Consider the following 21999-nt stretch of genomic DNA (forward strand, 5'->3'; position numbering starts at 1 on the left):
ATGTCTCCAGACTCTTTCTTTACTTTTAACCTTCTCCCTCTCTTTTTTTTTTAGAATTGCAGGTCATCCATTGGCCCAGAATGAACGCTGCCTGCACATGTTCTTACAAGAGGAAAGCATCGATAGGAATTACGTACCTGGCAAAGTACGTCAGTAGGTCATCTGGGTGCTTTGGTCTTCCCTCCAGTGAATTGTTTATTTTCACACTGTTCTTTCATTCTCATCACTTGCCTCTAATCTCAGCTGTTCAAAAAGTACACACTGCTGGTTTCATGACTATATTAATGTGGCTTTTTAACACCCCTTCAAACTCACAGCATTCCATCAGAGGCAGCTTAGGGCCTGCAGGTTCAAAAATGAGTATCAGGACTTGTGCTGTTGGTTTGACTTGCCTTGATTTAAAAACCTAAGCCTGCTTTATCAGATTGTTCAAGCTTTCTATTTTTCTGTTGCATCTTCCACCCAATCCCACCATGACTTCATTTGGAGGAAAATAAAAGTTCATGAAAGTTCAGCTCACAGACCTCTGGATGTTAAACACAATTTCTAATTTTTGTATGGCTTGATGCAAATGGTGTTTAAACTTGTAATTGTTCATATTGTAACTATTAAAGCTTATGTACCCTGCAAATGTTTGCCATCTTGAAATACTACTGGAACAATTTTGTCTAAAGACTCTAGGCTCTTAAAGCTTTTCCCTTGAAGATAACCTTCATAGATACTTAAACTAATCCCACTGATCTTGCATACATGTGTTCCATTACCCCTTCCTCTTTGCCAGTGTAGCAACATATATTTTCTCTGTTCTGTAATGCACTGAAATGGCTTTATAAGCTCTTTTTAAAGAGCACTGTAAATGAACAAAAGTAGAACTGTAAGATGCCTAAACCCATGGAGGTCTACAGTGCAAGTTTACAGCTGAGTACTTGCCTGTAACTAGGCTTTAACGAGTAATTTTTATAAGCATAATGCAAATTTGGTAAAATCAATATGTCTACTAGATATGGTGACATCACACCCTTGATTTTTATTTATCTTTGCCACATTCAGCCAAAAATGAGAAGTTCGAAGAATAGTAAATCTGGATTTTTTTTTTTAATTTAAAAAGTCTGGAGTGCTACAGTTCTTTGTACAGTTGCTGAGTTATATCTCGCTGCAAAATGTATATAAGCTTAATTTAAAAAATCTTGAGGTGTGGTGTCGACTTTGTGGCAAATGACACTGTTGGCTAACTGTTCAGAGTTGATTGTTCACTATTACGTGTTCAGTAACAGCTTCAATAAAGTGTTTTTGAAAACATTCCTGCTGATGTAGTAAAACTGAAATGAGGGGGAAAAATATACTGGAAACAAGTAAGCAGGATATTGTGTAAGGAAGTGTGGGAAATGTTATCCTTGGCTCCAACCATAGACTTTAAACTGCATCAGATTAATTTCTGGTTTCTAGTCTCCTTTTAAAATTTTCTTAAATTCCTTGCATGTTCATACTCCCATATTGTATTTCCCTGTCTCTTTCTCTGTGTGCAATGAAGCCAGGGAAGTGAAATGCTGCTGGTTCAACTGGAAATGAGTCTTTGTGGAAATTGTTTTATCACTCGAGTACTCAGATTGTTGACTTTTTATATTTAATTACTGAATGGGTGTACTTGTTTTGGAATCTACTAACTAAATTTGAAGTGACAAAAGTTTTTTCTAGAAAAAAAAATTGCAACTAGCACCAGATGTAGAGGAGTGCTAAAGCAATATTCATGTCCAATTATTGCCTAAACCTGCTCTAATACTAAAGGACTGTATATAATTTTTTTAAAAGACACCTTACCAGCTGCTGCCTTTTGATCACCTGGCTTTATTTAAGATTGAGCTACCTTTTTTCTTTGCTCTGCTGCAGATTCTCTTAGCTTCAAGTGATGGTGTTCTGGGTAGATTACAATGATATGGTCTATTAATCTGGTTTTAATGAAGCTAATCAATTCACTGCAACTCAAGCTATAGGCCCATTTAATTCACTAGTTCCACAATGTAATTGTACACGTGCAGTGAATGTATTTGGGTATGTAGAAAGCTAGTTAAATTTTGTGTGGTATGTGTGGTTTGGGCAGGGGAAGGGTAGGTTCTGTCTACTTTAGTCAATAGTCTACTTCTATTAAACTACCAATTTTGTGATTTTTTTTGTTTTTCCCTAATCCAGATTCTGTGTAAGTGGACTACTAAAGACTAGTAGGGCAAGCAAATCTGAGTCACCTGCAGCTGTTTGGATGGAAAGGCTATTAACCTGAAGAAAATGACTATATTTTTAGTCTGTTTCATTCTATCCCTCTGTCTTGCACTCTCCTTCCCTATGATCTAATTAGTTTTACTTTCCTCTTATACTGGATACTCTTGCATGTGGATAACTTTTTGCAGTTGACACTACCACTTAGTCGCACTAATATTGTACTCTTGTCCATTTAGAATTGAGCAGCAGTTAGGGTAGGGAACAAACTATCTGGGGAAAAGTTTAAGAAATGTGATTCTACCTATTTTTTGGGGCATTGGCGGGTGGCCTCAGAACGAGACCTCAACAGAGGCGAATCTGTGACATGCCAGTTGTTGCAGATGTACTCTTTGAATTGGAGTTTCCATCTTGGCATATTCAGACAATATTGAAGATACATGAAATTGCTTCATTCTTCCTTGGAACTTTAGCTTGAAGTCTGTTTTTCGTTCCCTTGCAAATGGGTTACTACTGCACCTTTTTCTAGCTAGGAAGTTTACATTTTTGCTAAGGAAATTGGAATTTGGTGCTGGGGGGAGGGGCAGTAGTCCCAAACAGTTTGTGAATAAAGATTCCCAAGATGAAGGGACCTGAGCAGCTTGGACCTCACCAATTTCATAGTGTCATGAAGATGAGAGGCAGAAAGGAGAAAAAACACAATCCACTCTGAATCCCTTGGCCCATTAGAGTTTACTACTAATTGTGCAGGACCAAATGAATTGGGTATATAGAACATCATAGCTGGATATTCACAAGTTGTAAGTGAATACAATTGCAATTGAAATAAATGCATTAGCTGGTTATTGGGGCTATTAAAGTTTATAGTTTTTGGAATACTTTACTAAATGTATATATGAGAAACATCATCTGGAATGGTACATCCATTCCTGTCTGTACTTAAAGACTATCATTCTCTCAGAATAACTTATGTTGGGATGATGCTGTAAGATTATCTTTGCCAAAGATCATTGCAAAATGCAATCTGTCTTTTCTGTCTGAAACCAGAAATGAATCTGTATTAATGTGGCTATACTGGCACATGGAGCTGATAGTTGAATTTTTAAAAATCTTTTATTCAGCCAATATTGTCAATAGTAATGGTGTCCTCCTGAGCCATTCCACACAAAGCAGAGTTCCTCATATATTCATTTTTCGCTGTACTATTACATTGGTTTTGTTTTAATTTAGGTGCTTTTTGTATGTCACTGGGAAAAGATAACTCTTACTATGTTAAGTAGCCTTCTCTTGATCCAAAGTGATGTCTAATCTGTCCAAAATAATGTGTTCACTTATTGCATTCATATTAAACTACTGTAAAACCACAGTTTCTGCTGGTCTTTATTTTCATGCAGCATGCAATGTTTGTATATTACAGTAAAATTTGAGTCATCCTGTAGTTGGATTGCCAATAGCCATTGTGAATTCATTACATTGTAGGTTTTCACTTTTTTTTATAACCCCTCTTTTTTTTTTCCCCCACCCCACACAGTACAGTGACTCTGCAGTACAAGTATTTTAATATGGCTGATATGATGCATATGATTATTGCAGTTAGTTGGACTGATTGATTCCAGGTAATGGTCAAATCTCTTTCAGTCCACAAGCATAGCCCTGAGCTTCTGGCTGCCTGTCATTTTAATTTTCCATCTTGCTCTCGTGCTGACCTTTTCTGTCCTTGGCCTACTGCAGTGCTCCAATGAAGCTCCTCATAAGCTTGAGGCACAGCACCTCATCTGTGAGTTACGCACTTTTCTAACCTTCCAGATTCAACATTGAGTTCAATAATTTCAGACGATAATCTGTCTCCATTTTGTTGCCTTTTCTTTGCATTATTCAGTCTTTTTTTCCCCCCCTTGCTTTTGGAAGCAGCTGTTCGTTCTGCCATTCATGTGTCCTTGACACAGCTTTTGTTTTTACTTGTCCCATGACCATGCTCTTAGAACCTATAGCACAAACTTTTTTGTATTTTAACCTCCTGTCTTCCTATCTCAGACCTTCCCTTTCCTTTTCCACCCTTACCTGCACCCCCCCCCCCCCCCCACTTTAACTTGCTTACAACCTATTGCATGTCTAACTTTATCCAGTTCTGATGCAAGATCATCGACCTGAAACATTAACTCTTCCTCTCTCCATAGATGCTGTCTGACCTGCATATTTCCAGCGTTTTCTGTTTCAGATTTCTTAATCTGTTGGAATTGTCAGATTTTGCATTTACAATTAAGTAGATTGGCTTTAGCAAATGAAGAATTCAATCCTAATCTGTTCAGTGACATGCAATCTGGGGAATAGAGCAAAAAAAAGCAAATGTTGGAAATATGTTCTCAAAGTCTCGTGGTGGAGATGCTTGCTGACTTTTTAATGTAATGCATTTTTATTTTAAGTCCTTAATGTGGCTGCATTAAGTTTTTATTGCAGGTGTGCTAAGGTTGCTAAATGCTCCAGGGCATGTACAAGCAATGTTGGTGATGCACATCCTTTGCCACATAAAATTTACTTTGTTCTGCATTGAAACTCCTGCTATTTGTTGCAGGTCCTGGGAGATCTAGAAGTGCTTGCGTCCTGAGCTGCTGCAATGGAGTAGAAGGCCCTTGACCACTACCCATTTGACTCTTGACTGATTTTACTTGTACAGTAATCATTGCTATCTATCTCAGCTTGTATGTGGTAGAAAGGGGAAGTGACAGAGCAGTCCTTTTTTATCCTTCTGTAGAAGTGTGGGGAGGGGGAATAACATCTGATTTACAAATATATTGTAGCTTTTGTGTTCAGTTTCAAAAAGAAAGTATTAACCTGGGAGAAAGCAGGATTTTTAAAATTAAGTACCAAATAGTTCCATTTTTAAGTCCATTATCTCCCTGTACCCCAAATTGGGGAAAAGTCGATGCTAATTACTTGAGATTCTAATTTCTCTCCCTAAATGAGATGAAGGGAAGTGACTAGTCTTAAAATTTCATGTTGGAAATAAAACAAAGCATCTTTGCTGGAAATTTAGAACAAAAATAGCAGGAGTAGGTAACAGCTCTTGAGCCTGCTCTGCTATTTAAGATCATGGTGTATCCTTGACCACAATTCCACTTTGCTGCCTGTTCCCCATATGCCTTGATTCCCCTAGAATCCACAAATTTGCCCCTCAGCCTTGAGTATACTACACAACTGAGCATCCACAGCCCGCTGGGCTACAGGATTCTGACAACTAACAAAGGAGTGAAGGAACTTCTCATCTGAGTCTTAAATGATCAACCCCTTTATCCTAAGACTCTGCCTCCCCCTAGTTTTAGACTACTTTTTCTGTTTTTTTTCTCTTTTCTCCCCCTCTCTTTTCCCCCCCCCCCCCCCCCCCCACCCCCCACCCCCCACCCAGTTCTAGATTCTCCAGCTCAGGGAAACCGCCTCTTCTACCCTATCTAGCATTCTTAGAATCTTGTAAATTTCAATGAGATCACCTCTCATTTCTTAACTCCAGATGCTTTCGACCTACTCTACTCACCACCTCCTCATTGGTTCATGGGATGAGGGCTGTCCTATCTAGTGAACCTTCACTGCAGCACCTTCAAGGCAAGTATATCCTTCCTTAGATGAGACCAAAACTACAGTACCACAGGTGTGGTCTCACCAAAGCACTGTACAATTGTAGCAACACTTCTTCCTCTTTGCTCCAACCGTCTTGCAATAAGGCAAACATGCCATCTGCCCTCCTAATTGCTGTACCTGCATGTTAAGTTTTTTTTTTTAATGACGTCCAAATCTCAACACCAATATTTAAGTTTCTCAATTTAAAAAAAAAAAAAATGATTTTCTACTATTCCTACTAAAATAACCTAATTTCCCCACAATACTCTGCCTTATTGCTCACTCACTTAACCTGGCTATATTCCTTTGTATCCTCAGGTTATTTCCTCATCTAGCTTTATATTGTCTGCAAACTTGGATACATTATTCAGTATTAATGTAGATTGTAAATAGCCAAGATCCCAGCAGTGGTCCTTGCAGCACCCCACTAGTTGCAGCTTGCCAAATTGAAAATATTTATCCCTATTGTGTCTGCTTTCTCTGTTAACAAATCCTCTATCCATGCTAATATATCATCTCCAAACCTCATGAGCCCTTGTGTAATCTTTTTCTGTGGCACCTTGTCAAGTGCCTTTTGGAAATCTAAATATACAACATCCACTAATTCTCTTTTATCTACCCTGCCAGTTGCATGCTCCAAATATTCAATTTGTCAAACACTATTTCCCTTTTCATAAAGTCATGTTGATTCTACCTAATAGATTTTCTAAGCCTCTTGAGGACAGAGGATGGGTATAAGTTGATTTTAGAGTCTGGTACTTGTACACTGAATATAGTGTATTTCAGATTTGTTAAGCATATTGTATGTAAGCTTGCACTTAAGTTTGATTACATGTATTATCTTTAACGATGATTGGGGATTTGCATTTTTTATTACAGTTCTGAACTCTATCTTGGCTCATTACAAATCTAACTATTTTGAATCAGCCAATTTTTATACATGTCTTGACTCCCTCCCATGTGACAATCCACACTTCTGCATTAATAATTGTATGGAATTGTATTTAACATGTAGAGAATTTAATTGACTTTACCCTCAAGTTTACAGAAAAATAACTGCCTTAGTCTGGTACAACTCCATCTTTGTTATCTTAACAATCTCATTCTTGGAATAACAATCATAGGCAACAAATGAAACTTTTATAAATCTGTCTTTGATTCTGTACCATTTCAAAATCCTAAAATTCCTATCTAATAGCACTGTGGGAATATCTTCACTACCTCAACTGTAGTGGTTCAAGAAGGCAGCTCACCACTGTCTTGGACAATTAGGAGTGGCAATAAATGCTGGCCTTGCTAGCCACACCCACATCCTGATTGAACAAATAAGAGATTCTTTGTACTGAATCAACCAAGCTGTCTCTCTTTGCAGAATTCATTGGGTTTTTTTCTTGTACTTATCAACCAATTAAATTTCCCTACAAGCATTGGCATGTGTTTTAATTTAGTTTACTAAAGTGACTAAATTGACTTTTGCTTTCAGGTCCGCTCTGCCTCAATAACCCACTGGTACTTGAAATAAACTTCCCTGCTTTGCAGGTAAAGGTTACTATAACTACAAAATAAAAGAAACATATTAGCAAATTTCAGGACAATCTGCTTGATGTTTTCCTTATGGACAGTTAGATGGGAAATTGGGTGAGTGATCGTCTGGCCTATTGATGCTTGCCCTTGGGAGTGACTGGACATGGGTCAGTGCAAGTATAGTTGAGTGAGTGACTGGAGCAAGAGGGAAGGAAGGATACAGGCATTTAGTTGTTGTAAGCTACCATAAAATCAAACTTGTGCTCTTCAAATTCAAACTGCCTTCAGTGTTGATGGTTGCGCCTTGCATCTAATTTTCTAGCAGGTTTTTGTGTATTAGAAAACTGGACAGATGGACTTATTTGGTGATTGTACTGTTGGCATCCTCCATTTTTTTTTTAACCATTTTAAGCCTCTGCTGCTTGGTTGGAAATTGTGAATAGTCACGTTCTTGGGTAGATCTTACTTTTTCTATTAGTTTTTTTTCTTTATACTAAAACAAATTATTTCTCTTGAATCTATTGGTGAGTTTTATTTTTTCCCCATTCTGCTGTGGTCTAATAGGTTGTATAGCCTGGCATCACCTTTTCAATCTAGCTGAGCTGTCCCATTTGCCTAGGAAGATGGGTTATAGCAGTTCTGTTTGTAGAAACTAATAAGTAATTGCTCTTGACTGACCCCCTATTTTTACTGCACAGGAAAAAGTGAGTACATTGCATCATAGTTGAAAAAGCTTCATAAAGAATTGTTCTGGTAGATAAATACTGCTCTAAGACTGATTTATCTTTTCCAGATGAAGTATTGCTTGCTAATAAATTTTAGTTCTATAAACTATACCTCTATGATTGAATTATATTTTTGATTGAAATGTAAATGGATTCAACAGTACGAAAGCTGTTCCCTGATTTGAGATTGGTCTTTCTAATTAACATTGATCGAACAATGGTTAAGCTGCTCAATTCAAATACAAACATTTTGTTCTATTTAAATGTGTTTCTTTGGTATTGTATTTAGCAGACAATTTTTATATTTAAAAAAAAATGACCAGGGCCAAATTTCAAGTATTGAGTCTGACCTAATCTTTGGGCAAATCATAGTTGAGCTCGATAGCTTTAGTGGACAGGGAGAAAAGGAAAATAACAAATAGTTATGACTCTTCAGTTTAGCTGCTCAAATCCATGTCGATGCTATTCATTTATTCTTTCATTATTTAGCATTAAAGCCTATGTCATGCCAGTATCATCCTACGGTCTACTGAAACCAAGGGCAATCACCTGATGCTAAATTTAAATAGCTGTCAACTTTCTTTTAAATAAAGTAGCAAGCTGAAACAAACTGAACAAGGTTCTCTATTTGATACCTGGACATGTTACTTGCATAGTTGAGCATGTGAAAATAGTTTGGGGCACGAGGAATGTAAGTTTGCCTACAGAAGTAGTCAAGGATGCTGAACCTGTGAAATAAAAACTAGTGTGAAAGCAAAAAAAAAAAGGTACCTACTGGAAAGGGAATGGGAAAATTTCTCTAAAAATAAATAAACTCAATAAGCAGCTTTTAAAGTCTCAACTGTTCTTTCATACCCATCAGCTAGGAGACCGCTACGTATATGGTTGAGCTCCTCAATGCTAGCGTATAGCGACTAGGTCTTTGTGGTATGAGTCCAAAAACTTTTAAATCAAAGAAGCCAATAAAGTTGGAGCAATACGGAGAAGCGTTACGGCGTGAGAGGTGCTGTCTTTCAGATGCAATATTAAACCGAGGCCTTGACTGCCAGTTTGGCTAGCTAGAAAGATCCCACGGTAGAAAAGAACATCTTGTGGGCTGTGAAGCTCTTTCAGCTGCTTTCTGGATGTGAAAGGAGCCATATAAATACAAACACTTTCTCCGTAGGTGAAAATGCGAGTTCTGATACTGCCCAAACTCGGACAGAACGAAAGCAGTTCTTAAATGGCACAGGAAGTCAAGATTTGTCACTTTGGAATGCAGTCATAAGATATCAGTGATTCTCTTCCATCTGATTAGGCTGTGGAAGCCTCAGATAGGGCAACAGCCCCATCATTGAAACGGAAGAAAGGAGCCCTGAACTTTCCCTGATTCACCTGAACCTAAGGGACACCACCCCAAAGTAGTTTCTAGCTAGTATGTAGCAAGCCCAACAAGAGAGGACAAAGTTTTAAGACTTAGTTTTAGGAAGTGAAGATGGGCAGGTGGAAGGAGTGGCAATGGGAGAGCATTTTGGTGGTGATCATAATTCAGTCATTTTTAACATAATTATGGAAAAGGACAGAGATAAAACAGGAGTTAGAGTTCTCAATTGGGGCAAGGCCAATTTAACTAAGCTGAGAAGTGATTTAGCAAACGTGAACTGGAAACAGCTACTTGAAGGTAAATCTGTGTCATAGCAGTGGGAGGCATTCAAAGGGGGGATTCAAGTGGTTCAGAGTAAACATGTTCCCACGAAGAAAAAGGGTGGGATGGCCAAATCTAGAGCCCCATGGATGTCCAGGAGCTTACAGGATAAGCTAAGGTAGAAAAGGAAGGCTTACGTCCGATATTCAGAACTCAATACTACAGAAAGCTGACAGGAGTATAGGGAGTGGAGGAATGAAATCAAAAAGAAAATTAGGAAAGCTAAGAGTGCATGAAAGAATATTGGCAAGCAAAGTCAAGGTGAACCCAAAGATGTTTTATCAATACATTAAGAGAAAGAGGATAACTGAGGAAAGAGTAGGGCCCATAAAAGACCAAAAAGGTAACCTATGTGTATGTTCTTCATGAATACTTTGCATCTGTCTTCACAAAAGAAGGGGATGATGCAGACATTGAAGTTGAGGAAGAGGGATGTGAAGTATTGGATGTGATAAACATAAGGAGAGAGGAAGTATTAATGGGATTAGCATCCTTGAAAGCTGATAAATCACCACGGCCAGATGAAAAATGCAGCCCAGGCTGTTAAAAGAAGCAAGAGAGGAAATAGCGGAAGGTCTGACCATCATTTTCCAGTTCTTACTGGATACAGGTGTGGTGCTGGAGGATTGGAGGACTGCTAACATTGTACCTCTGTTTAAAAAGGGAGGTAGGGATAGACTGAATAATTACAGGCTAGTCAGTCTAACCTCAGTAGTGGGCAAATTATTTGAATCTATTCTGAGAGACAGGATAAACTGACTTAGGCCCAGATTAATCAAGGATAGTCAGCATAGTTTTGTTAAGGAAGGTCTTCTCTGACCAACCTGATCGAATTTTTTTGAAGATGTAACAAGGAAAATAGATGAGAGTAATGCAGTTGATGTGGTCTACATGGATTTTATTAAAGCTTTTGACGAGGTCCCACATGGCAGACTGATAGGAATGTACAAAATTGTGAGGGGCCTGGATAGAGTGGAGGTGAAGGGCCTATTTACCTTAGCAGAGAGGTCAGTGACTCGGGGGCATGGATTTACAGTAATTGGTAGAAAGATTAGAGGGGAGATGAGGAAAATCTTTTCACCCAGAGGGTGGTGGGGATCTGGAACTCACTGCCTGAAAGGGTAATTGAGGCAGAAACCTTCGACTCATTCAAAAGGTGTTTGCTGTGCACCTCAAGTGCCGTAATCTGCAGGGCTATGGACCAAACGCTGGAAGATGGGATTAGGATGGGTGGATCATTTTTCAGCTGGCACAGACATGATGGGCCAAGTGGCCTCTTTCTGTGTTGTAAACTTTCTATAATTCTAAAAATGCCTGCAAAGAATTCAAGTATAAAAAGAAACACTAAAACCTATCTCTTCAATCAAGCTGCCTGTCACTTTTGCAACATTCCTACAAAGAAAAACTTGCATTTATAATAAACCTTTCATGACTGCAGGGTGTCCCAAAGCACTTTGCAGCTAATGTAGTAGTACTTTTGAAGTATAGTTGTGCTGTTGTAGAAAATGCAGCAGTTGCTTTGTGCACAGCAAGCTCCCACAAACAACAATGTGATAATGACCAAATAATTTATTTTTTAGGCTTGTCTCTTAGCCTTCTTTCCTTCTGTGAAGCAGCTTGGAATATATTTCTAAGAAAGATGTTATACAAGTACAATTGTTGTAACGGAATAGTTGAAGTCAGCATACCGATTGCAGGAAATAAGACATGGCTCAAAGGACATTATTTGTGAATTTGACCATGGCTGTGTTAGGACTGTGACTGAGGGGAAGTTACTGGTCTGGAGGATTTTGATTATGGACAATAGTTATGAGGGAAAAGGCATACCAGGAATTTGGAGATAAAAAGGAGGTTGAAAGGAATGGAGGGATGAAATGTGCTTTCTGAGGAAGAGATAAAAGCAGTTTTCAAAGAGGAAGAGATGGTGCTGGAAGAAGTCAGCAAACAACGAAATAAGGAAAATAAGCTAAGTGGACATGATCTGATGCAAAATTGCGTGGATGTGATGAATTTGAAGATTAGTTGCAGGGATGGAGCAGAAGAACACTTGGAAGTAATTTGGATTCAGAAGGGAAAAACAGCTCTGGGTGGGCATGGTCCAAAATTGAGGCCACCAAAGTATTGCCCCCACATGTGATACTATCATCACGAGGTTCCTGACAGCTTGTCTTCTAACTTTGATGCATTTTATGCTGTACTATGTAACATTCGCTAATCTGCAACTGGTTATATTGTACCCCTTATAACCAGGTGCATATTATAATGACTGTTCCATTCTACAGCATGAACTCAAAGTTGGAAGACGAGCCATCAGGAGCTTTATTGAAGATAAATGAGCAACCTATTTTCACGATAAGAGGAAAATAAAAGAACTAGGTTTCTTGCGCAATAGTGCAAAGTACGGAAGGTCCTCATTAGGGAACTCCTCTTTGCTGACTATGTGCACAATGGCGTCTTGCCCACTAGCAGTATTTATCAATAATTCAGGCCTGTAATGCCTGTGATTTTACAGCTGTTCCCATCAATCATCAGAAAATCATGTACTGGGTGCGCCCAAATTTCAGACTTGCCTATCTGTCGGGCAATGATCACTGCCTGAAGGATGAGATTGGAAAATTATCCCTACCCTGTATATTACATATATGTGATGCATTTGAACATAGTGAGTGTAATGCATTAAAAAAACTGATTTCCACCAAATTGATAGAAAATGACAAGAGGCTTTTCCATGCAAGCATTTGGACAGTGAGTGTGTGTTGGTGGGATGCTCAACCACAAGAGAGCATCATACCCAAACTCAATCCTGTTTTCATCTGTCAGACACATAATTCCAGCAGAAATCATTGGACAGGCATGACTAAAATGAGCTTCTGCTAAGATTTGCTAGACTCCAGGAATTTTTTGGGTGACGAATCCTATACTTGAAGGGGAAAATCCAGGACACAATTTCCCATTCTCTTACCAGAAATCAGGGCTGAATGTACACATGCATTGTATCTATGACAACAACAACTTGTATTTATCTAGCACCCTAACATACAAAAATAACCCAAGTCAGAGGCACAAGGGGGAAAAAAACAAAAGGTGATGTTAGATAACAAAAAGCTTGGTCAAAGAAAGTATGTTTTAAGGATAGCCTTAAAAGGAAAAGACAAGAGTTTGTCACGGAGAGTCCATATTTTTTGCTAAAACTTGAGAATCTATATTTTTGAAAAATGGAGAAGGATTTCAGTGGACATTGAAACATCTGGAGATAGCTGAACTTTATGGATGCTTTTTTTTAAAAAAAGGCAAGGTCAACAAGAGGTTCCTGGTTTTGACCAGTAAACAAATACTAGAAAGCAGGTAATTTCAAGGAAACCAGCAGGGGGGTTGACTTAAGAGCTACCCTTTGTATGACAAGAGAGAATTTATGCCTTTGCATGTGACTTTTTATCTGGGAAATTTTAGTTTCATTTTGTTTACTTTAAGAGCCAATGGGTTTGGACCAAAGCAGGCAATTGGAATTTGAGATGGACCTGCCTGGAGATCAGAAGAACCAGAAAAGTATTACCTCTCTATAAAGAATCTTTGCTCTTGAAAAGCAAAAGCTTGTATGATGTGGTACTGTTGCCTCCTGCATTTTTGAAGAAACCCTGAATTTGCAGAAACCTTACATCTTTAAAAGGACTATAGCTGTGCTTTTTGCATCGAATGTGAGAATTGACACCTGTTGCTACACCCCTGATGGAAGACCGATTTGAAGCCTTCTACAGTTGAATGTCTTTGAACATCTACCTAACACAGACTGTTCATCAACCTCGCCTGGAAAGACTGCGAGTGCCATCCACCTATTTGACTTTGGGACACCTTGCCAAACCAAAGACCTTAATTCCAGATCACCGCAGTCTAATTTTTTTTATTCCTCTTATTCCTTTGAAACAGCTGTAAACAAAATCCCTTTTTTCTCAGTTAACCGGTTTTTGGATGTATGTGCATGAGGGCTAGGATATGTGTGTGTGTGTATGTATGTATATATATATATATAATTTACTGGGCTTTAATATTTTGATTTGTGTATATATTTACTTCATTATTGGTTAAGACTTAATTTTATAATAAACAGATAATTTTGCTGTTTATTAAAGAAACCTGGTTGTAGTGCTTTATTCTGGGGACAAATAGTGTATCTATTTGGCTGTTCCGGTAAGTGGGAAAATTTATTGATATGCTGTAACCTGTGGAGAAGTGGGACTGAATTAACAGTGCACTTCTCCTGCCTCGGTCATAATGTATTAATTGGGGGCTCTTGTTTGGATTAAATCCAACGTCATAACCTTTAATTGAAAGAGGAAAATAAAAGAACTAGGTTTCTTGTGCAATAGTGCAAAGTACGGAAGGTCCTCATTAGGGAACTCCTCTTTGCTGATGATGCTGCATTAACATCCCACACAGAAGAGTGTCTGCAGAGACTCATCGACAGGATTGCAGCTGCCTGCGACGAATTTGGCCTAACCATCAGCCTCAAGAAAATGAACATCATGGGACAGGACGTCAGAAATGCTCCATCCATCAATATCGGCGACCATGCTCTAGAAGTGGTTCATGAGTTCACCTACCTAGGTTCAACGATCACTAGTAACCTGTCTCTCGATGCAGAAATCAACAAGCGCATGGGAAAGGTGTCCACTGCTATGTCCAGACTGGCCAAGAGGGTGTGGGAAAATGGCGCACTGACATGGAACACAAAAGTCCAAGTGTATCACACCTGTGTCCTCAGTACCTTGCTCTACGGCAGTAAATCCTGGACAACGTATGTCAGCCAAGAGCGACGTCTCAATTCATTTCATCTTCACTGCCTTCGGAGAATCCTTGGCATCAGGTGGCCGGACCGTATCTCCAACGCAGAAGTCCTCGAGGCAGCCAACATCCCCAGCACATACATCCTACTGAGCCAGCGGTGCATGAGATGGCTTGGCCATGTGAGCCGCATGGAAAATGGCAGGATCCCCAAGGACACATTGTACAGCGAGCTCGTCACTGGTATCACACCCACCGGCTGTCCATGTCTCCGCTTTAAAGACGTCTGCAAACACGACATGAAGTCCTGTGACATTGATCACAAGTCGTGGGAGTCAGTTGTCAGTGATCGCCAGAGCTGGCGGGCAACCATAAAGGCTGGGCTAAAGCGTGGCGAGTTGAAGAGACTTAGCAATTGGCAGGAAAAAAGACAGATGCGCAAGGGGAGAGCCAACTGTGTAACACCCCCCACAACCAATTTTATCTGCAGCACCTGTGGAAGAGTCTGTCACTCTAGAATTGGCCTTTATAGCCACTTAAGGCGCTGCTTCACAAACCACTGACCACCTCCAGGCACTTACCCATTGTTTCTCGAGACAAGGAGGCCAAAGAAAGGGTAAAGTCTATGCCACTGACTGTCTCTAGCAGTTGCTGAAACTTTTCTGGGGAAGGAGAATGTATCCTAAGGTTAACTAAGGTTAAGCTAATAGCATTGGCAGTACAATGGGGTTAGAATTGAAAGCCAGAGCTAAAAACGCAGAGATAATTGACATAATAGCCCAACATTTGAAATTGAATAAGAAAGTAAGAAAGGTGATGCAATTGAATTAGCTAGAATTCAGTTACAAATGTAAAAACTTGAACAGGGAAAAGAATTGAAAAAACTTGAGGCTGAAAAAGAATTGACAATGAAAAATCTTGAATTTGAAAAAGCGGAAAGAGAAAAAGACAGCATTTCAGAGAGACAAAGAAAGAGAAGGAAGGGAATTCAAATTAAGAGAGATGGATCTAAGACAAAGGGGTGGTCTTGACTCCAGGGAAAATTCTGGTCAGGAAGATTCTGAATCCAGCCCAGGACACGGCAAAAAGCTGTTTAAATTTATACAAGCTCTCCCTAAGTTTGAGGAAAGAGGTGTAGAGGCATTTTTCATTTCTTTTGAAAAGATGGCCAAACACATGAAATGGCCAAAGGAAAGCTGGACACTGCTTATGCAAAGCAGATTGATGGGCAGAGCTCATGAGCTTTATGCCATGCTTTCTGAAGAGGCTTCTGCAGATTATGAGAGGGCAAAAAAGGTTATTCTCACTGCGTATGAGTTAATCCCTGAAGCTTACCGACTGAAGTTTCGGAACCCCCAGAGATTGGCTGGGCAGACTTATATAGAATTTGAGAGGGTAAAGCAAATTAATTTTGATCGTTGGATATGGGCATTAAAGATGGAAGCCATGTATGAGAACCTTAGAGAACTGATTCTCCTGGAAGAATTTAAAAATTCATTCCCTCCAGTAGTGAGAACTCATGTAGCGAACCAAAAGGTTTCAACGGTCAGACAGGCAGCGGAAATAGCAGATGATTTTGAGCTTGTGTATAAGCCAAAACCCTTTGTCCATCACCCCCCACAAACCTGCGAAGGATGGGAGAGTGAAAGGAAGGCAAATAGCCAACGACAAGAAGGGACAGCAGGGAACGCCCCAGCTTCCCTGCCTCAGGCCAGAAAGGAAGGTGCTGAGGGTGGAAGTGAGGTCTGTAAGCTGAAGTGTTATCATTGTCACAAGGTGGGACATCTTTGTTCAGAATGCTGGAAATTGCAAGGTAAACCCATAGGACTTGTTGGGGTACACAAAGTTAATGCAAAGAAAGGGGCTCTGACTGAGAGTACAGAAATCAGGCTGTGGCTTTGACAGCAGCTGTAAAACCAAATACCAAAACCAATATGAGTGTAAGGATTGAGAATAAGATACCTGAAAGTTAGAGGGAATTCTTGTCAAAAGGAAAAGTAACTCCTTATCCCTTAAGTGAGGCAGGCAAACTTGTCATTATACTTGGGGATACAGGAGCAACCCAAATTCTTTTGCTGAGGAAAGGTATAACATTTCCAACAGAGAGCGCACTGAATGCTGAAGTTTTAGTGAATGGTATTGGCAGGGAGTATATACCCTACCTTTATATCGAGTGCACCTAGAGTGTGACCTAATGTCTGGGATGGTAACTGTAGGAGTTGTCCATAGTTTGCCAGTAGATGGAATTGACCTACTCCTAGGGAATGATTTGGCCGGAGCAAAAGTATTTGTTTTCCCTGTAGTCACAGAGAAACCAAGTGAAGTTAAAGAAGCAGAACAGTTTCAGGAAAAAGTTCCAGGAATATTTCCTTCGTGTGTAGTAACCCGAGCAATGGTTAAACAAGTTCCATTGTCGGAGGTAAAATTGGCACCACAGACAGATGGCCGAATATCTGAAACTTTCTTTGGAGATTTAGATAATCCAAATGAGATGTCTAACAAATCTTCTCTGATCACTGTACAGAAAGCTGATCCAGAGTTAAATAAAGTGGCACAATCAGCTCTGACAGAAGCTGAGGCAAAAGGAGTTCCAGAAGGCTATTATGCTAAAGATGGGGTTCGGATGAGGAAATGGAGACCGCCTCATAGACCTGTGGACGAAGCATGGACGGTTGTTCGACAGGTAGTGGTACTGCCTAGGTATCGCCGGGAATTATTAAGGGTAGTGCATGAAATTCCTACAACAGGACATATGGGGATTCAGAAGACCAAATCACGTATAAGTCAACATTATTACTGGCTCGGTCTTAACAAGGACGTGGTGCAGTTTTGTAAAACTCTAATTCCCATACCAGTTATTGGGGAACCATTTAATAGGGTGTTGGTACACTGTATACGACCTTTGCCGAAAACAAAAGCGGTACACCAATACATACTCACTATCGTAGATATGGCTACTCGATTCCCAAAGGCCATTCCCTTGACGACAATTACTTCTAAGTAGTGGTCGAGAAGTTAACCCAATTCTTTACTAGGTATAGATTACGAATTGAAGTTCAGTTGGATCAAGTTTCCAATTTTATGTCCAAAATATTTCAAGAAGTTATGGGAAATTTAGGTATCACACAGTTAAAGTCTAATTTGGTCGTAACAAGTTGGAAAATACCATGGTTTAGGGATGCAATTCCAGTTTGTGGAGCTGAGGTAGTTGAAGACAGAGCCACCAACGCTAGAGTGAAAGTGGAGAAACACACATGTGGCCGGAGTCACAGGAACAGAGTTCAGGGGAGGTGGGGGGAGTATAGTGCTTCTGTGGCCTCTTTGTCTTGAGAGACAATGGGTGAGTGCCTGAAGGTGGTCAGTGGTTTGTGAAGGACTGCCTGGAGTGGCTATAAAGGCCAATTCTAAAGTGACAGACTCTTCCACAGGTGTTGCAGATAAAATTGGTTGTTGGGGCTGTTACACAGTTGGCTCTCTCCTTGCGCTTCTGTCTTTTTTCCTACCAACTGCTAAGTCTCTTCAACTCGCCACTCTTTAGCCCCGTCTTTATGGCAGTCCGCCAGCTCTGGCGATCACTAGCAACTGACTCCCATGACTTGTGATCAATGTCACAGGACTTCATGTCACGCTTGCAGATGTTTTTAAAGTGGAGACATGGTCGGCCGGTGCGTGTGATACCAGTGACAAGCTCGCTATACAATGTGTCCTTTGGGATCCTGCCATCCTCCATGCGGCTCACATGGCCAAGCCATCTCAAACGCCGCTGGCTCAGTAGGGTGTATATACTGGGGATGTTGGCCGCCTCGAGGAATTCTGCGTTGGAGATACGGTCCGGCCACCTGATGCCAAGGATTCTCCGGAGGCAGCGAAGATGGAATGAATTGAGACGTCGCTCTTGGCTGACATACGTTGTCCAGGCCTCGCTGCTGTCGAGCAAGGTACTGAGGACACAGGCCTGATACACTCGGACTTTTGTATTCCATGTCAGTGCGCCATTTTCCCACACTCTCTTGGCCAGTCTGGACATAGCAGTGGACGCCTTTCCCATGCGCTTGTTGATTTCTACATCGAGAGACAGGTTACTGGTGATAGTTGAGCCTAGGTAGGTGAACACTTGAACCACTTCCAGAGCGCGGTCGCCGATATTGATGGATGGAGCATTTCTGACGTCCTGTCCCATGATGTTCGTTTTCTTGAGGCTGATGGTTAGGCCAAATTCGGTGCAGGCAGCCTCAATCCTGTCGATGAGTCTCTGCAGACACTCTTCTGTGTGGGATGTTAATGCAGCATCGTCAGCAAAGAGGAGTTCCCTGATGAGGGCCTTCCGTACTTTGGTCTTCGCTCTTAGATGGGCAAGGTAGAACAACATGCCACCTGATCTTGTGTGGAGGAAAATTCCTTCTTCTGAAGACTTGAGCGCATGTGAGAGCAGCAGGGAAAAAAAGATCCCAAACAGTGTAGGTGCGAGAACACAGCCCTGTTTCACACCACTCAGGATAGGAAAGGGGTCTGATGAGGCACCGCTATGCTGAATTGTGCCTTTCATATTGTCATGGATTGAGGTGATGATGCTTAGTAGCTTTGGTGGACATCCGATCTTTGCTAGTGGTTTGAAGAGTCGTAACAAGTTGGAAAATACCATGGTTTAGGGATGCAATTCCAGTTTGTGGGGCTGAGGCAGCTGAAGACATAGCCACCAACGCTAGAGAGACAGTGGAGGAACACACATGTGGCCGGAGTCAGAGGAACAGAGTTCAGGGGAGATGGGGGGAGTGTAGTGCTAGAGTAACCAATATAGATCAACAAGGACAGGGGTCATGGGTGAATGGAACTTGATGTGGGTTAGAATATGGGAAGTTGAAGTTCTCGAGAAGAAAGACACTGAAGAAAAATTGTCACTCCATCTCACACTCGCAGCCACCAGCTCAGATACTGGCATAAGAAAACTAGGCCAAGCAAAGGCACAAAGAAATCGTGCATGAAGTGAATGCACAATGGTGATTAGTTGAGTATAATATGAAGTATTGGATATTTTGTTGGATTAAGTTGTAATGGCACGGTTGTTTTGTGGTGGCTTTTATTTCAGGATTGTGGCCAAGAGGACACTGTGATGATGCATAACAGAGGGATGATAAGGTATGGAACTGTTGAGATAGGATTAATTAATGACCTCATAGTTAAGGCACTCCTAGGTAGCAGCGATCATAATATGATTGAATTTTACATTCTGTTTGAGGGAGAGAAGAGTGGGTCCCAGACTAGTATTTTAAACTTACATAAGGGCAATTATGAGGGAATTAAAGCAGTGCTAGCTAAAGTGAAATGGCAAATTAGGTTAAGGGATAGGTCAATAGAGATGCAGTGGCAGACATTTAATGGGATATTTCAGAATACACAGAATAGATACATTTGAACGAGAAAGAAAAATTCCAAGGGTGGGACCTGCCATCCGTGGTTAACTAAAACAGTTAAAGATGGTATCAAACTTGAAGAAAAGCATATAAAGATGGGAGGCAGGTCAGAAGATTGGACAGAATATAAAAAACAGCAAAGAATGACTAAAAGATTGATAAGGAAGGTAAAATTAGAGTAGGAGAGAAAGCTAGCTATAAACATAAAGACAGATAGTAAGAGTTTCTATAGATATTTTTAAAAAGAGTTAACAAAGTGAGTGTTGGTCCTATAGAAAGTGAGTCTGGGGAATTAATAATGGATAATAAGGAGATGGCAGATGAATTGAACAGATATTTTGCATCGGTCTTCACTAGTGAGGATACAAGTAACATCCCAGTATTTGCTGTAAGTCAGGAAATGGAAGGGAGGGAGGAACTCAAGAAAATTACTATCACCAGGGAAGTGGTACTGAACAAATTGTTGGAGTTGTGAGCTCAAGTCCCCGGGTCCTGATGGACTTCATCCTAGGGTCTTAAAAGAAGTGGCTAGTGAGATAGTTGATGCGTTAGTTTTAATTTTCCAAAATTCCCTAGATTCAGGGAAGGTTCTGTTAGATTAGAAAATAGCAACTGTAACTCCTTTATTCAAAAAGGGAGAGAGACAGAAAGCAGGAAACTACAGGCCAGTTAGCTTAACATCTGTCCTAGGGAAAATGTTAGAAGCTATTATTAAAGATGTTATAGCAGGGCATTTAGCAAAATTCAAGGTAATCAGGCAGAGTCAACATGGATTTGTGAAAGGGGAATCAGGTTTAACTAATTTATTGGAGTTCTTTGAGGCAGGTACATGTACTGTGGATAAAGGGGAACGGATGGATGCATTGTACTTAGATTTCCAGAGGCATTTAATAAGGTGCCACATCAAAGGTTATTGCAGAAAATAAAAGCTCATGGTGTAGGGGTAACATATTGGCATGGATAGAAGATTGGCTAGCTAACAGGAAACAGTAGGCATAAATGGGTCATTTTCTGGTTGGCAAGATGTAATGAGTGGTGTGCCACAGAGATATGTGCTGGGGCCTCAACTTTTTACAATTTATATAAATGACTTGGATGAAGGCACCGAAGGTATTGCTAAATTTGCTGATGACTCAAAGATAGGTAGGAAAGTAACTGTGAAGTAAGGGGGCTACAAAGGGATATAGATAGGTTAAGTGAGTGGGTAAAGACCTGACAAATGGAGTATAATGTGGCAAAGTGTGAAATTTGGCAGGAAGAATAAAAAAGAAGCATATTATCTAAATGGTGAGAGATTGCAGAGCTCTGAGATGCAGAGGGATCTGGGTGTCCTAGTGCATGAATCACAAAAGGTTAGTATGCAGGTACAACATGTAATTAGGAAAGCTAATAGAATGGCGTTGTTTATCGCGAGGGGAGTTGAATACAAAAGTAGGGAGGTTGTGCTTCAGTTATACAGGGCCTTGGTGAGACCACATCTGGAGAACTGTGTACAGTACTGGTCTCATTATTTAAGGAAGGATGTAAATGTATTGCATGCAGTACAGAGAAGGTTTAATAGACTAATACCTGGAATGGGCAGGCTGTCTTACGAGGAAAGATTGGACAGGTTAGGCATGTATCCGCTGGAATTTAGAAGAGTAAGAGGCGACTTGATTGAAACATATAAGATCCTGAGGGGTCATGACAGGGTGGATGTGGAAAGGATGTTTCCCCTTGTGGGAGAATCTTGAACTAGGGGTCACTGTTTAAAAAAAATCAGGGGTCGCCCATTTCAGACAGAGATGAGGAGAATTTATTTTCTCTGAGGTTCGTGAGTCTTTGGAATTCTCTTCCTCAAAAGTCAGTGGAAGGAGAGTCTTTGAATATTTTTAAGGCAGAGGTAGATAGATTCTTGATAAGCAAGGAGGTGTAAGGTTATCCGGGGTAAGTGGAAATGTGGAATATGAACTTATTGAATGGCAGAGCAGGCTCGAAGGGCTGAGTGGCTTACTCCTGCTCCTAATTTGTATATTCGTATGTAATCGGAATCTGGGTTGTATTTATGGGAACC

General features: G+C 40.4%; 1 protein-coding gene across 3 annotated transcripts in view; it reads left to right on the forward strand.

The window, feature by feature from the left end:
- LOC137377545 (sorting nexin-12) overlaps window positions 1-3577 on the forward strand; it is a 49213-nt gene extending 45636 nt beyond the window's left edge. For all 3 annotated transcript variants that reach the window (XM_068047257.1, XM_068047260.1, XM_068047258.1), the window contains exons 4-5: window positions 55-145; window positions 2188-3577. In XM_068047257.1, coding sequence (XP_067903358.1) covers window positions 55-145; window positions 2188-2217 — 121 coding nt within the window. In that variant the 3' untranslated portion in view covers window positions 2218-3577. The remainder of the gene's footprint in view (window positions 1-54; window positions 146-2187) is intronic.
- The last annotated feature ends 18422 nt before the right edge of the window (window positions 3578-21999 follow it).

This window comes from Heterodontus francisci, chromosome 15, assembly GCF_036365525.1.
Source record: "Heterodontus francisci isolate sHetFra1 chromosome 15, sHetFra1.hap1, whole genome shotgun sequence".
Classification (NCBI taxonomy): domain Eukaryota; kingdom Metazoa; phylum Chordata; class Chondrichthyes; order Heterodontiformes; family Heterodontidae; genus Heterodontus; species Heterodontus francisci.